This window comes from Mustela putorius, unplaced genomic scaffold (assembly GCF_011764305.1).
Source record: "Mustela putorius furo isolate JIRA1106 unplaced genomic scaffold, ASM1176430v1.1 tig00003988_pilon_pilon_pilon, whole genome shotgun sequence".
Lineage (NCBI taxonomy): Eukaryota > Metazoa > Chordata > Mammalia > Carnivora > Mustelidae > Mustela > Mustela putorius.
The window spans coordinates 10555075-10572104 of record NW_025422127.1 but is presented as its reverse complement, the minus strand read 5'-3'; the positions used below and the strand labels follow the sequence as shown (position 1 = coordinate 10572104).

General features: G+C 51.6%; 1 protein-coding gene across 2 annotated transcripts; it reads right to left on the bottom strand.

Moving 5' to 3' along the window:
* Positions 1-3352: 3352 nt before the first annotated feature.
* Positions 3353-16783, bottom strand: LPAR5 (lysophosphatidic acid receptor 5). 2 transcript variants are annotated; one of them, XM_013063616.2, is made up of 2 exons: positions 16542-16783; positions 3353-6894 (listed from the first exon to the last, which is right to left on the bottom strand). In XM_013063616.2, the coding sequence occupies exon 2, from the start codon at positions 6686-6688 to the stop codon at positions 5585-5587; it is 1104 nt and encodes a 367-aa protein (XP_012919070.1). In that variant the 5' UTR covers positions 6689-6894; positions 16542-16783; the 3' UTR covers positions 3353-5584. The 2 variants fall into 2 exon arrangements, with proteins under 2 accessions (XP_012919070.1, XP_004766746.1); XM_004766689.3 differs by lacking the exon at positions 16542-16783 and adding an exon at positions 16193-16493.
* Between the last annotated feature and the right edge of the window lie 247 nt (positions 16784-17030).

Genomic DNA, 17030 nt, shown 5'->3' with positions numbered 1-17030 from the left:
ATAATAGCTGGCCGCCTGTTTTACTGGTTACGGCTGTGGAGGGAGCTGGAGAGGAAATGGAGAGGAGGGGGGAGGGGAAGAGGATCAAGGGCCCCCACTTTGTGGAGGGAGAAGGGGGAGGAGAGTGGCCCAAGGGGACTGGGAGCCAAGAGTACATCGTGCAGGTGGGAGGTGTGATCTGCTGGCCGCTACAACCCTGCTTTAGGGCTTTCTTCCCATTCCCCAGGGGCTGCCTTTCCCCCTGAGCACCTTGGAGGTGTCTGCTAGTTAAGGGAGATGCCTAGGATGGGTTGAGGTGCTCAAAGTGTGTGCGTAGCGGGGGATGGATTTCAGGTGTTCCCCTTGGGCCGTTTGAGAGAGAAGGCAGACCTTAGAGAAAGGATGGCAAGAGAGTAAGGGGTGGGGGGGTTGGAGAAGAGCTCCTCAGGCCCTCCCCATTCTGCACCACCATCCCATAATAATCCCCCCAACCCCACTCCCCCTCCCACACACGACATCCCATAATATCTTCTGGAGAAGCAGTCCCCGCAGTAGGTACAAAGAGCTATCCCATAATATGCTCCCCCACCCCCACTCACCACCCCCCCAACTTGGCCCCCCCCTCAGTCACATGCAGCCGGTGCCATCCCCCGCTGCTCCCCCCTCTGGCCACCGAAGGCCTTGCCAGCCCATAATACTCTTGCCTCTGGTCGCAGGAGGCCTCCAGCCCATAATATTCCCTTCCACCACCACCCCCCCTTCCCGCCCCGCACCCCTTCCTCCCGCCTCCAGTTGGATCCGGGCCTCACCAGCCCATAATATTCCCCAGTCTCCTAAGGCTGTTCCAGCCCATAATACTCTCCCTGTCTCCTAAGGCCTCTCCATCCCATAATACTGCCAGATGCCTGACCTGTGGGCCAAACCCCAGCCCGTTCCACACATCGAGGCTGTGTCAGCGCCGCTGGTCTCCCTCCCTGTCCCTCCCTCCTCCCTCCTCGGCGCTTTCCCTCCCAGGCTCCCTCCCGCCCTCCTGCCCTAGGCCCCTCTCCCGGCCCCACCCTGTGCCTGCCTGGGCCCTTACTTCCCCTCCAGCCTGCTCTCTTGCCCTTTCTCCTTTGCTGGGTTCTTCATCCCATGCCCCCTCTCCTCTCCCTTTCAGGCACTTTTCTACCCACTCCTCTGTCTCTGGGATAGACATTAGGCCTAGTGGGGAGAGAGTGCCCCCAGAGGGCAACAGGCCAGTCTCTGCCCCTGAAAACTGTCTACTTGACCTAGCACTGTGGAAACTTGCCCAGCCTGCCTCGCTCACCCATCCCCTGGCCCTGGTTCTGATTGCTGGCAGAGCCCTGTCAGGGTGAGGATTCACCTTGGAACCCTTGCTGTCTTCCAGAAACATCACAGACAGATTTTACCAATAGCATCTACTCCCTACATTCTTGTCAAAAAGAGAGCTCCCCCTTTTGGGGTTTCTCCCAGGTGCCTTTCCAAGGTGATCTCATTGACCTAACAGCAACCCAACAAGTAGATACTGTGATTCCCCATTTCACAGAGGAGAAAACAGAGGTTCAGAGAGTTAAAGTAACTTGCTAAGTCACATTGCCAAGAAGTGACAGAGCTGAAATTAGTACCCGCCCAGGTTGATTCTGAGAGCCTTTGGGTTTCCCGTGTGAGAAACTTCCCTTTTTGGTGCTATCTCTTCTGGAGAGGATATGGCATGGTGAGGCTACCCTGGCCTCCCTCTGTCTCCAAGTTCTCCTGAAAGAATGAAGAAGGCAGGCCCGTGGTGTGAAATTTAACCTCCCCTTTCCCATTTCCTCCACAGGACCCCCAGGTGGCAACCCAGTAGGGATTTCCCTCAAGCTGGTTCAGGGCTAAGAGAGAAGCATCCTGACCCTTTGGGACCCCCGTACCTTGGCCCTGGTTCTCCTGAATTTGTTTTATTTCAAGACCAATGATTGTTACTCTTCTCCGGGCTACTCACTGTGTGGAGGGACCTCCAGAGGAGGGAACTCTTCCTACAGAAGAGGCAGACTTTGAGGAGAACCAGGGGAGGTCTTCTCTTCAACTTAGTTGGTGGACAAGCAGGAGTGCTGCCTTGGAGATGCTGGGTACTTCCCGGCTAAGGGAGGAGAGTCATGGCCAACTGCACCAAGGCTGAGCCATCCCACCTGGGTGAGCCACAACCTAGCTACTCCATTCTAAGGCTTTGATGGGGTGTGTTTCGGGGCTCAACACAACTGGAACCGTGAGTGAGCTGCGAGGTGCTCTGCACAGGAACCTGGGGCCGGTGGAGGGGGAAGGGGCAGGTGTGTTGGAGCGTGAGAGGGTTAGGAGTATGGAGGAAGTAGTGGAGCAGAGAGGGTGAGAGAAGTAGTTGGGAGAGGCAGCCCGGGTGAGGAGGAGACAGGAAGCCAGGGAGGATGGATGGGACAGAGCCAGGATGAGAAGGTGGGAAGCCCCAGAAAGGGGAGAGACGGTGGAAAGTACTGCAAAGAGTAGGAGTTAGGGAGCCAAATAGCTACCATGCCTCTTCCCGGTTGTGTGACCTTCAGATTGCAGCTTCCCTAGGGTGCTTCATTTGTAAAATAGGGATAATAATTGCCCTTAACTCAGAGGCTTATGATAATCAATAACTAAATAATATATAATCAATAGTGATAAGCACCACATGGAGATCCTGGCATAGGGAGTTATTTCCAAAACTTGTTCACGCTCTTCTCCCTCCATCTAGGATGTTCTCATTTTCCTCATTTGGATTTCCCTAAACTATAAGTGGGGTCACCGCAGGACACGGGGTGAGGGCTCTGGATCACCCCCACATCTTGCATCTGTCCTACTGTGCACTCGGTGTTGGAGAATGCTATGAAAACGGCAGTGGCTGGCTCCAGATGCTCTTAAGCTTTCCTAGCCTGTGGCTTGTCAGGTTCTTCTGTTCATTTCCACTCCGCCTGCCCCATCTCCTGAATCTATTCCTGCCTCTTTGTTCTTGTGATAGAAACTCTTTGGATGCACTGATTGCGGGGAAACAGTCCACCAGAGCTTAAACCCCAGAGATTTCACACTGGAGGTGACCCATTTCCATCCACCTCCACACACCATGGTCACACCTCTCCTTGACAATTTTAACAGCAGCCTGACCAGTCTTCCTTTCCCCCTTAGACTCCTCTCCCCACTTCCCTACAGTTTACCCCACACCGTCTGTCAGAGTGAGCAAAACCTCCCTCAGGAACCTTTAGGGGCTTCCCACTGCCCACGGAATTGACTGCCAACACCTCACTCTGCATTCTTGCATCTTCTGTCTGGAATGGTAATTGTTAACTTGTTCTGTGGTCCCCCATGAGACAGTACACTACTCCACACCAAAATTCAACAGTTCATCATTCAACAAATATTTATTAAGCACTTCTTTTGTGCCAGGAGCTGTTCTAGATGCTGAAGATACATCAGAGAATCAAGCAAACAAAAATCCCTGCCCCCAGGGACCTTAGGTTCTACCTGGGGGGGGGGGGGGGCGGGAAACAGACAGAAAACTATAAAAATTATAAAAATAAATAATTATGTAGTATGTGAGAAGATACTTTCTCTGTGAGTTTTGAAACTCATTCACATATCAGAATATAAAAATACTCAAGCAATTTAAAAAAAAACTATCTTCAATTCAGTCTCAGTTCTGAGACTTTGGACTACCACCACATTTTATGCTCTCACGACATGGGTCTTGAACCTTAAGGACGAGGGAAGATGGAGCAGGTGCTAACCATTGGGCCTCTTCAAGAGCTACAGGAGGGCCTAGCCCAGGGCTCCATCTTCCCAAGAGATGGTGAAAGGTTCTACTTGAAAGTGATCAAGGAGGAATCTGGGTCAGTTCTCCGATTTGGCCACCAGGGGTCATTTTACCTCTGTAAATCACCATCAGGAGCAATCCCTTGAAGACACACAAAAGGCTTACTCCAAACTAAAACACGCAGAGACACACACAGGAAAACCCTCACACACACACACACACACACACACACACACACACACACACACACACACACACGCCATTGAGAGACCTAGCGACAGAAATGCATACAGGACACACGCATGGCTGCAACTTCCTCACTTATGCAGTCTCAACTCCGCAACCCCTCCCAGCCCTACTCCAAGTAAAGAGGGAAGAAGGAAACAGTAGGTGGTCCATTCATCAGTCTTCCATTTCCTTGCCCCCAGCTTGCTAAGAACAGACACCTTATTCCTGTCCTCCGTTGCACTCTTCTGTCCCTGGAAACTTCTTTCCTGGCTGTGGCAACAGTTCCCTTTTCCCTTCCCCGGGGAAAGAGAAGCCCCACCCCTCCTCCGAGTGTTTGTGAGACTAGTTCACCCCCACCTCAGAGCTGCCCCACCCGCACCAGGAAGCCAAAGTAATGTTGCACTGGGTGTGCAGCTCCAATCTACCCCTGCAAACCCTCAAGCCTTTGGGACTAGAATTAGCAATTGATTTGTGGAGCATTTCTCTGTTCCTGCAGTAATAAAAAACAATGTATACATATGCCCTGGGAAGACGTTACACATGAACTCTAATACTGATTCTTAGATGTCCACAAGGTCAAAGTTATTTTTGGAATATTACTCCCACCAATGTTGTTTGTCCTTTGCAATCTCCTTGTTCACAGGAGTTTTCCAGAGGCTTCGTGAAGTGTGATGACATTATTGCTCTCAAAGCTAATGGAATGTGTACTTGTGTGATACATTGTTAGGACTTAACGAGTTTTAATTTCTAATACGGTTAAATATCAAAAGGTAAGGTATAAGCAAAGGCTTTTTGGAGTCCTCGATTGTTAAGAGTTGTAAAAGGGTCTGAGAGCAAAGTTGGGGAGAACTGTTAATTTCGTACAAAAAATTTTCTCCCTTATTCTAGATGAAGGGCCAGAGGCAGAGAGAGAGAATTTAGAACCTAGAATCGAGGAGGTCTGGAAAGTGGGGCGGAGTGGAAGGAGAAAGGACACCTAGAAAGGCCTACAGAGACCAGCATCTGGGGGGAAAACATCCTCTAACTCACAGTTTTGTCCTGCCCCCAACCACCCCATGCTGGGTGTCAGGTCTAAATTGTTACAAGTTACTAACCAAGAATGAAACAGATTCTGTCAGTGTCTCATGGCTTCACGCTGGGCAGCGCAAGGCCAAGTGGAAATGAGAGTGGGTAGCATTGGAGGCACTGAGACTGCTGTGGTTGGTCTAAATCCAGGACACTCATTTTTTGCTCCATCTACCAGCCTTCCATAATGTTTCATGCCCACACACTAAGGGCATGTCATCCAGTCGTCTGCCTATGCAATGAGGGAGCTCACAGCGTCACTCCCTCCTCACTGGGCCAGGGATTCACCCCACGCTCACCATCACCACCAAAGCAAAGAAGGCATTTCCACCAGCACTCTTCTTCCTTCCCTGTGCCCCAGGCTGGCCACAATTTGTTCTCTTGTGCATTTACGGGCAGGAGTTGCTGCCCAGAAGTCCAAGTGCCCGATCCACTTCCCTCATGTACAATACCCTGCGAGCGTGCGCGTGTGAGCGGAGCGGGGGGGCCTGGGAGGTGGGGGTGACTGCGCAATCATACGCAGTGCATTCACAGGATCGAGTCCTCGCGGCGCTGGGTCAAGGGCGTCCCGAAGCTGGAAGGCTGGAGCAGCTTTTGGTTGGCGGTAGCCGGACCGGTGATGAGGGTGCCCTCGGTGGACCGTTCGGCGTGCCCTCCCTGAGCCCCGTTGGTGGCCAAGGTCCTGGCGCGGAGCGGAGTGCCCAGGCCGCGCAGGGTGTTGCGGAAACCCTCGGCGCTGAAGTAGTACACGAGCGGGTCCAGTACGCAGTTGGAGCCGGCCAACAGCACCATGACCATGAGCGCCTGGCGCACCCGGTCGCGCACCTCGCTGCCGGCCGCCACCACGTTGCCCCGCAGCAGCCCGTAGACCGCCAGCGTGGCGTTGTAGGGCACGAAGCACAGCAGGAAGATGACGAGGTTGGCCAGCAGGAGGCGCACGGTCTTCTGCCCCCGCCGGCTCCGCGTGCTGTCCGGCCGCGCCAGGGTCCAGAAGACCCGTCCCGACGAGTAGAGCATGGCCGCCAGGGGCAGCAGGAAGCCCAGCGCCTCGGCCAGCAGCAGGAGCCACAGTAGCCTGTTCTGCCACATGTCGCCGAAGCTCTCGAAGCACAGGTGCACCTGGCCGCCATTGTAGCTGCAGGGCGAGGGCCGGTGCACCAGGCCGGCGGGCACGGCGAACACGGCGATGAGCGCCCACACGCCCAGGCACAGCAGCCGCGCCACGCGGGGCCGCCGCAGGTGCCGCAGCCGCAGCGGGTGCACGATGGCCACGTAGCGGTCCACGTTGATGAGAGTCAAGAAGATGCAGCTGCCGTACATGTTCGTCTGGAAGATGGCGCCCGCAGTCTGGCACAGGAGGTTAGAGAAGGGCCAGTAGTGCAGGGCGTAGTAGGAGATGCGCAGGGGCAGCGAGAGGGTGAAGAGCAGGTCGCTGGCTGCCAGGTTGCACATGTATACGCTCACCACGGAGTGCATGCGCAGCACGCGCAGAAAGACCCAGAGGGCCAGCGCGTTGAGGGGAAGCCCTGCGGCCAGCACCAGGCTGTAGACCACCATGTGCAGGTAGTGGGTGTTCCGGTAGTCAGGGCACTGGGAAGCAAGGCTGGAGTTGTTGGCGGAGTTGTGCTGCATGGTACCAGTGTGAGAGGAGCTAGGCTGGGGACATCATTGGGCACGCTAGGGTCCTGGCCTCGTGTTCGTCCCCAGAGTGGGGCCTGGAGGCTGCGCAGGGACCGTCCTGGGGCAGGCAGGACATGGGAATGTGGACTATGGCTGCGAGGCAGATGGCTGTCGGGGGGTTGGACACTTTGGGTCACTGCTTCATCAGCAGTGGAGACCTGGAATAGGAAGGCAAGCCAAAATCAAGATTATGCAAGGACAGCGTAGGAGTCCCAAATGTTTATCTAGCTAACCTGGCTGGCCTCTTGAGTCTTTTCTCAGCCTCGGATCTTTCCCCAACTTTCTGTCAGGCCACAATAGCTTTCCACAGTAAGGCTATATAGCACAGTGTTAAAAGCCCAGGCTCTGGGGTCAGACTGCCTGGGTTTAAATCCTGGTTCAGCCAACTTGCCTATCTAGGCCCTCCGAAAATTGACTTAATCTCTCTGAGCCTCATTTTCCTTACCTGGAGAAAAAGGTGGTGGTGGTGGGCATCTCCCACTTCATGAAGTTATTAGATTAAACGAGATATGTGTTAAGTACACAGGTTCTACTAATAATCTCTCTCCCTTTCTTCTTTTCTCTTGCAGATGTTTACTGAGCTTTAGAAGGTTCCAGGCATGTTCACAGCCCTGAACAAAACAAAGGCCTTGACCCCAGCTCCTTTACTTCCACCGAAGGGGGACAGATAATAAAGTGCAAGTAAAGAGGTCCTATGTCAGATAGTAAGAAATATGATGGAGTACTGCCCCTGGAACTCCCCAGGTCTGCTGGCTCCCCGTTATCTAAAGAATAAAGTTCAAATTCCCCAGGACAGTACAAAATCCAGGCCTCATTCATCACATCCATGATTGCTCTTGTGTGGGCTGGATTTGTGGTCAGAACAACCCGGGTTCGACTGGATTGTTTGACCGCTCTCTCAGTTTCTTTGTCTGTAAAGTGGGGACAATAACATAATGGGCTCTTATGGGCTGATCACACACCAGCACACTCTTGGTGTGGAGTGAACTTCAGTGGGCTGAACTTTTCCAGGTGCTTCCCTGGAGGATCTGACTAGGGAGCTTCCTGGCTGGGATTCTCTGATGGAGGGAGAAGGGGTTTTTTAAGTGAGGGCTCAGAGGGGACCCTAAGTCCAGAAAGTGTGGCAATGAGGCAAGGAGTTACCAAGGGCACTGCCAAGGCCACTGGAGAGAGCAGCCCACGGCAGCCACAGTGCTCAGGCAAACCCTGGCGGACAAAAGATATGGCCAGGAGGTAGATGAGCCAGAGGATAGGACACGGTCTCAGAATCCCACCCTCCTTAATGCCCTAATGCCACAGAAGCTACTCTTCCATCTTAACCCCCAAATTCCATCTTTTGTGTGTGGTGGTGGGGGGGAATGGGTAAAATATACACAACTTAAAATTTACGGTTTTAACCATCTTTAAGTATATAATTCAGTCACATTAAGTACACTCCCAATGTTGTGACCATCACTACTATTTCCAGAACTTTTTCATCATCCCAAACAACTCTATACGTGCCAAACACTAACTGCCCATTCCCTCCCTGCACTCCCTCCAGCTCCTGGAAAACTCTATTCTACTTTTTGTCTCCAGGAATTTGCCTATTCTATTTGAATTAGTGTTTTTATTTTCTTTGGGTAAATACCCAGTAGAGCAATTACTGGATCATATGGTAATTTTATTTTTAATTACTTGAGGAAACTCCATACTGTTTCCCATAGTGGCAGCACCAATTTACATTCCCACCAATGGTCCACAAGCCTTCCCTGTTCTCCATGTTCTCACCAGTCTTTGTTATTTGTCTTTTCTTTTAGAGGAGGAGAGGGGCAAAGTGAGAGGGAGAGAGAGAACCTTAAGCAAACTCCACACCCAGCGTGGATCCCAACACGGGGCTCCATACCACAACCCAGAGATCATGACTTGAGCCGAAATCAAGAGTCAGAGGCTCAACAGACTGAGGCACCCAGGTGCCCCTATCATCCTGGTTTTGATTTGCATTTCCCTGATGATGAGTGACGTTGAGCATCTTTGTCTGCTAGGCTATCTGTATGTCTTCTTTGGAGAAATGTCTATTCAGGTCCTCTGCCCATTTTTTAAATTAGATTACTTGTTTTTTTTTTTTTACTTGTATTTTTTTTTTTTAAGATTTTATTTGACAGAGAGAGAGAGAGATCACAAGCTAGCAAAGAGGCAGGCAGAGAGAGAGGGGGAAGTAGGCTCCCCACCAAGCAGAGAGCCTGATGTGGGACTCGATCCCAGGACTCTGAGATCATGACCCGAGCCGAAGGCAGAGACTTAACCCCCTGAGCCACCCAGGCGCCCCAGATTACTTGTATTTTTTTGGTGTTGAGCTGTGCAAGTTGAATTTGCCTATCCCAGACACCTCATCTGAGTGGAACCATATAATATCTGTCCTTTTGTGTCTGGCTTCTTTCACTTAACATAAAATTGTCAAGGTCCATCCATGTTTTAGTATGTATCAGAATTGTAATCTTTTTTAATAGCTGAATTATATATATATATACACACACACACATATATATATTTTTTAAATATTTTGACAGAAAGATAGACGAGAGAGAATATACAAGCAGAGGGAGTGGGAGAGGGAGAAGCAGGTGAACGGGAAGCCTGACGTGGGGCTCGATCCCAGGACCCAGGTGCCCCTGAATAATGTATGTATGTGTGTGTATATATATATATATATATATATATATATATATTTTTATCCAACTGTCAATGGTTACTTGGGTTTTTCCACCTTTTGCCTATTGTGAATAATGCTATAAATGTGACGTCCAAATGCCATCTGAGGGAACAAAGTTGTTCAGAGACCCTGAGCAATTATCCCGATACTGGATTTATTCCTCTTGAAAGGAATTTTTTTTTAAGACTTTATTTATTTATTTGACAGAGATCAAAGTAGTCAGAGAGAGAGAGAGAGAGAAAGAGAGAGGAGGAAGCAGGCTCCCCGCAGAGCAGAGAGCCCGATGCAGGGCTCGATCCCAGGACCCTGGAATCATGACCTGAGCCGAAGGCAGAGGCTTTAACCCACTGAGCCACCCAGGCGCCCTGAAAGGAATTTTTTAAAAAGATTGTTTTTTAAGATTGCTTTATTTACGTGAGAGAGAGAGCATGCGTGTGTGAGCATGAGTGGGGAGTGGGGCGAGGGAGAGGATCCCCAGCAGACTCCCACTGAGCACAGAGCCAGAAGTGGGGCTCATCGCAGGGCTTGATTCCAGGACCTGCAATATCATGACCTGAGCCAAAATCATGAGCCAGAACCAGATGCTTAACCAACTGAGCCAAAATCATGAGCCAGAACCAGATGCTTAACCAACTGAGCCACCCAGGGACCCCTTAAGATTTTATTTTTAAGTAGTCGCTACACTGAACGTGGAGCTTGAACTCATATAACTCCGAGATCCAGAGTTGCACGCCTCACCGACAGCCCACCAGGTGCCCAGGAACTGCTTAAAATCTTACCAAGCTGTAAACCTGACTCTAAAGTCTTCCTGTGGGTTTTTTTGTTGTTGTTCATTTGTTCTCCCTCAAACCATGACTACCAGCAGTTGAAGCCTTGTAAGAGGTTTAGGAGAACAGTTAGAGGAAATAAACACTTCTTTTGCAAAATACCAATTTTACCAACAAAAATCATTTTAAATGAGGCTGAAACCCACTGAAAAGCAAATAAAACCAGACTCTTTCCCTGACACATGCCCCACCTCCCAAGCTTCTTTGCTCCAGCCACGCCACACTAAAAACAGTTTTGCACAGGTCTTAATGTTTTCAGGACTCTGCTCTTGCACGTGCAGTGCAGGCTTTTTTTTTTTCCTTAAGATTTTATTGATTTATTTGACAGAGATACAGAGAGCACAAGTAGGCACAGTGGCATGCAGAGGGAGAGGAGGGAACAGGCTTTCCCACTGAGCAGAGTGTCCTGTGAGGGACTCGATCCCAGGACCCTGGGATCATGACCTGAGCTGAAGGCAGCCGCTTAACTGACTGAGCCACCCAGATGCCCCAGTGTGGGCTCTTCTGCTTAGAATGCCCTGCCTCCCCCTCACCAACAGACAAAGTCAATCATTTCTTAGGACTCTGTGAAGCCTCACCTGCCTCCCTCCTTCCCTCCCGGCAAGGCAGATGTCATTCCCCTTTGTACACTGTTCACCAGGAGTGTCCCACCTGTCTTGTAATTAGCTGTGCTTAGCCTGCCCCTCCCCTTAGACTGTGAGCTCCTCGAGGGAGGGTCTGTGGACCGTGACTGAGTCATCTTGGTCTCCCCAGCCACTATGTCCATAAATGTTGAGGGAAAAATATTAGTGATGATTTACTGGCCACTCATCCTGTCCCAGGCTATTTTTACATGCGTGGTCTTTAACCTTCCAGAAGGCCTTTGAGATAGGTGTTCAGCCTCGTTTTTGCAGGAAACAGCAGCTCTAGAGTTCCATCAGCATTCACACTCTGAATTCACACCCAGCTCCCAGCTGCCCCAGGGCTGTTTGCATCAAGAGTGGATGGTGGGATATGAGGGTGCATGCGGCCCAGAGCACCTGGTCCCTTACAGCTGCCTGTAAGAAATCTCAGCCCACAGATAAAGTTACATCTTTATTTGCCCAGTTGAAATAGACACTTTTTTTTTTTTTTTTAAGATTTATCCATTCATTTGACAGACAGAGATCACAAGTAGGCAGAGAGTCAGGCAGAGAGATAGAGGAGGAAGCAGGCTCCCCGCTGAGCAGAGAGCCCTACGCGGAGCTAGATCCCAGGACCCTGAGACCTCGACCGAAGGCAGAGGCCCTAACCCACCGAGCCACCCAAGCGCCCCAAAATAGACACTTTTTACCATTTCTCATTGGTAACACAGACTCCTCTTGCTGTCTCACTCTCTCTCTCTCACACACACACACACACACACAGGAGTGCCCCTCCTTACCATGTCTGCTTACCTACTTAAGCACATTATTGGTTCACAGCTTTGAACTTCTCAGATTGTTTCCTGGGTGTTTATTTGCTTCCATCATCCCCCGCTAGATGGTAAGCTCATGGGTTGGGACCCCCCTCATCCATGGCTTTCCTCCCAAGCTCACACTTGGGACTCACACTTCAGTCTCTGTACTTAGCAGGCCCATGTGACATTCACTGACTACCTGGAAGGAAATCTGTCCCCTCCCTGCCATGTTCACACACCCTGTAATCTTGCTATTTAATCTCTCTTGTGTTGGTCCGCCAGCCGCTTCTTATCTCACTCCTATATTGCCCAAGTATATAACTCATCTAGTAGAAGACTCCGCCTCCTAAAAGGCCTGTTTGGAAACAGCCTGCATTATATTTTCAAAAACAATTTACACTGTCACTACAGTCACACTTGATCATTCTTAACCATTACCTGGAGAATCAATGGCTTCTTACACACACTAGACAATGAATGAGTGAATGAATAATTGTTTACCAAGAATCCCAAGTATTTCTGACAACAAAGTTACAATGTTCAGAGACCGAAAAAGTATTAGATGAGCTTCTAGTTAAAGGGAAAGGCCTTTTGTAAAGCAGATGGTGATGCTTTTGTTACTGGACTCCAAAGTGGAGAAGTCCTTTTTGTGGAAAAGTCATTGTTTTCTGATAGATACACAAGGGCCTGAACTGGGCATCGAGGACTGCCAGGGCCCTGCCCTGGTCCCCACCCCATCTGCCTGCTTCCCTGGGGCTCCTGTCAGTGGAGCTGCGTGGGCACGGTGCCAGGCCAGATGGCAAAGATGGGGAAAACTGCCCAAAAGGAGGCGGCAAACAGGAAGTGGAAGGAGGGCTCTAGCTGGGGGGGGGGGGGGGGGCAGCCCAGGATCTCACCCCAATCCTGCCTTGAGAAAGAGGTCAGGTTGTAGAAGAGATGGAGGAACCAAAGAAACAGCAACTGTCCCAGAAAGGATCAAACACTGGGGCTTTGTGTCCCCAGCGAGGAGGGGGGACCTGGAGGCCCACATCATCTTAATAACCTCCAGGCGCACAGATGTGGTTACGAGCACAGCACCACATGCAGATGTGCGTGCGAAGTCACATAGACATGCACACAAGATCCCCGGTATGTGCACTCACCCGCTAACACACAAGTAGGTGCATGCACAGAGGCACGGACAACTAGGCCAGAGGAGGAAGAGTGGACACAGCCCTTGCCTTAGGGACAGTATTCTTACCCAGAGAGACAGAGCACATCAGGCAGCCTCAGGAGCCATCCCCATAACAGATCCCCGCGCCAAGACACTGAAGGGCTGAGGAAACACCCTGGGGACTGCCCAGGGCACACCACCCACCCTCCACACCACTCACACACCAGAGCCAGGACAGCCACCTTCCTCCTCCCCTGGTCTCTTTCAGGTCTCTTTCAGCTTCCTGGGTGCACATCAGAGGGCCAGGTTCCTGATGACCTCAGGCCTCTTGAACCTGTCCCACTGCCCTCTGAGCTGGGCTGGGCGCTGCTCTTTGCTGAGATAAGCCAGAGGGGCAGAGCTATTTTCTGCCAGGCAGGAAGTGAGAATTGAGTAAAAATGTGCAGGAGGCTAGGTCATGGTCATCCCTCCCTCTCCTCCACACAACCTGCCTGTGCTATCCACCCTTCTGGCGGCTGACCAGCCATGGGGCTGAAGAGAAGGGAATAGGTGATTCCGGACAACGGTGGAGGCAGGGTGGGGAAAGAAATAACTCTTCTCTGTCCAGCTCCCTCCTGTTCACCACACTCTCCATGTGCACCCGCCGCCCCCCGCCCCTCCTGCACACCAGCCAAATGCCTTGCTCTGTCTCCTCTCTTTAGTCATTCATGTCCTCTAGGAGTTTGAAAAGGAACCTCAGATCTCATCCTCCTTGCCCAGGAAGATGCATTCTAGAATAGCCCCAAACCTCATTTTATTTTTTTTTAGTAAAGATTTTTATTTGAGAGAGAGAGATCACAAGTAGGCAATAGGCAGACAGAGAGAGAGGAGGAAGCAGGCTCCCTACTAAGCAGAGAGCCCAATGCAGGACTGGATCCCAGGACCCTGAGATCATGACCTGAGCAGAAGGCAGAGGCTCAACCCACTGAGCCACCCAGATGCCTCCCAAACCTCATTTTAGATTCCAGAGGCCACAGCTGAGAGTCCCTGTGCGCTCTACCCACCCCCCTTTAGCTAAGCCCACCTCCACAGCTGTGAGCTGGCAATACTGGCAGGATGTCCCCTTTACCCACAGACAGGCTTAATTCTAAATTATACTTTTTTTTAAAAAAAAGATTTATTTGTGAGAGCAAGAGCGTGAGCGCACATGCATGAGCAGGCACAATGGCTGAAGGAGAGGGAGAAGCAGGCTCCCCACTGAGCAGGGAGCCCCATGTGGGGCTTGGTTCCAGGACCCTGAGATCATGACTTGAGCCAAAGGCAGACACTTGACTGAGTCACCCAGGCGCCCCTAATTTATACGTCTGTTATATGTGTATGTTCAGACTCCCCAAACAGATCCCAGCCAGGCTGAAGCCTCCAGCAGAAGCTTACCAAAGTTTGAAGGCTTTGTGAACAGCTCTGTCCTAGAGCTGTTCTGAGGACACAGATGAACCCCGCTCGTTTGAGGGGCCTATGGCGTGGAGATAGTACAATGACACCAAGGTGAGTGGATGGCCTCTTCCTTCCCCCGGGGATGGGGGTGTGTGGCCACAGTCTTCCCAAGGAGAGAAGCCTCTGGCACAGGCTCCCCAGGGCTGTTGTGTTCTCTCTCCATGGCCCCTCTTCCTGTTCCAGGCCTGCTCTGCTGTCTCCAGCCAAAATTCCTGCTCTGGCCTTTCCCCACCTGGCCCCACCTCAGCCTGTCACTTCCTGCACCATCCAGTATCCTCCTCAGCCACGTCTTCTCCCTCTGGATATTCTGACCTCACCTCTCTCATTTTTTTCTGGGCCAAAGCAGAAAGCAAAGGTGGCCTACATCCCATGTCTGTGGATGTCACCGCACCACCCGCACATCTCCCTCCACCCTGCTTTCAAGACCTGGAAAAACAGGAAATAAAGTCACCATCCAGAGAAGTCGCTGGGACCAGATCAGCCCGCTGCCACGGCCCTGTGCCCTGAGTTGTCCCTGTGCATCTTACCCTTGGCTCTGGGGCCTGGTTGGGTCCTGGCCCCCCCAACAGAAAGCCTGAGCCTTTTGACCTCTTTGACCTTGTCCTGAACTTGGGCGGCACTTTTCTGGAGCTTCTGGCTTTGCCCTCCACTTTTCCGCTGCCTCCTTCCCATGGCACACCCCCCCGCCCCGCCCCCGGCCACAAACACACACACAAGGTGTCTATTTTGCTGGGGTGTACTCTGCAGGGAGCAAGCTGGGGAGGGCCAACATCATCAGGCAGAGACATGAGGAGCTGGGCTCTAGAGTCTCTGAGTGGCCAGGAGGGAAGTCTCACAAGTGCAGGCAAGTTCCTATTTTTCCCTCAATCCTTGCCTCCATCTCCCCCTGGGGCTACAACTTTCTCACCCTAAAAGGAGCCGAAGATACAACCTGGTGGGAGTGATCCTTCTTGTCATGGGGGCTCCCCTAAATAGAGGTAACAGGTAAGCAGCTGCCCTCAGTAGTGGGATCCAGTTATTATAAGGCCTTGTTGACCCTCACCTGTGCTCAGTATCTGAAATTCCCCTTCGTGCCACTCATGAGCCATATTCTATCAGAGTCATAGGGACATTAGAGAGCATCTTGTCTAATCTCGTACAGAAGATGGACGCACTGGGTTGAAGTGGTGTTTCTCAAAAATCCCATTAAGATACACCTTGGTTGGGGCGCCTGGGTGGCTCAGTGACCTCTGCCTTCGGCTCAGGTCATGATCCTGGGGTCCTGGGATCAAGCCCTGCATTGGGCTCTCTGCTCAGCAGGGAACCTGCTTCCCTTCCTCTCTCTCTGCCTGCCTCTCTACTTGTGATCTCTGTTTGTCAAATAAATAATCTTTTTAAAAAAAGAGTTTAAGATAAACCTTGGTTAGCTGGGAAGGATAGCTACTAGAACACATCTGTGCCAGTAATACCATTAGTGGAGTTTAATCAGATGAGTTCATTGTCATCTAGCAGAGGGTTTGACCTGGGGGGAGGGGGAAAGGGTCTGGGAGAGTGGGACAGGGCTAGACACCACCCCCAGAGAGCCCTCCTCAGTGGGCTGTGGGAAGCCCAGGGTTCAGCATAACAGTGGGGGCCTTGGGGGGGGAGGGGAAGACATATCTGCCCAAGATTCTCCAGTGTGGGGGCCTCGGGCTTCAGAGGGGCACTCCTCGATGTGCCTAGTGTGGTGGCCGACTCCCCGGGCTCGCTCTGGAAAAGACTGCAGGAGGCAGCCCCATTTACCTTTTCACTCTATTCAGAAAAATTTGCCAGGTCCCATGGTCCTCCTCATCTCTAGCCCCATGCATGAACCCCACTCTAAAGGAGGGACTTGTGCCCCCTGCAAAGTTCAGCCCCACCGGTGACACCCCCATACCTGTGTTCCCTGTGGCTTCCGCTGCCTGCTCTGGGCTGGGCTGGCAGGACCTGCTCCTGAGATGGGTGGGGACACATTCTCCCGGCAGATCTCCAGGTTTCCCAGCTCCCTGTACTCAGTCAACCCCACACAGGCAGGGAGAGAGAGAGGAAGCAGTGCCCTCCATGGCCTTTGCAGCCCGTCAGCGAAGAAACCCCGGCAGAGAGTGGCACTTAGTCCAGCCCCAACTCTTGCCTACTAATGGCTCCCCCCACCCATTGCTCACACACTCCCTAGCTTCCGGGAAGCCCAACTGGCACACCCACCCACGGGGATGGATGACTAACCACCCACTCTGAGCTGTACTTACACCAGTTCCCCCTGGTGCCTCTTTCTTTTTTGGGTTCCAGCAGGTGGTTTCGCTCTTGCCATTCATGGTCACCCAGGGCCATTCCTCCCTGCTTCTGTCAGGCTCCCCTAAGGAGTTCCTTCTTCTGGGGAATGGGAGACTTGGATGGTAGCGACTTTTTCTGCGCCCTCTGGCTGAGCCCCTGACCTCCTGTATCAACAAGGCTAGGCATGTTGGCCATGCCCAGTACACAAAAACAACTTAAAAGGTTTTGACTGTATGTGAAAAAGGATATTGTGGTCGAGTCAGTCTGAGAAACTCTAAGCTGAACAGGTTTCTCTATGACAGGGCTTCTCATGGTCTTTACCATGCCATGAGAAGACTGATGAGGTGTTCATAACTGAAGCTGGGTGAAGGGTTCATGGGGTATGTTATTCTATTTTTGTGCATATTTGAACTTTTCCATAAAAAAAGTTTGTTTTTTTAAAGATTTTATTTATTTATTTGACA

What these genes read in the sequence shown, in the direction of transcription:
- LPAR5 (XM_013063616.2), bottom strand. Translation starts at nt 6,688, where the DNA reads ATGCAGCACAACTCCGCCAACAACTCCAGCCTTGCTTCCCAGTGCCCT.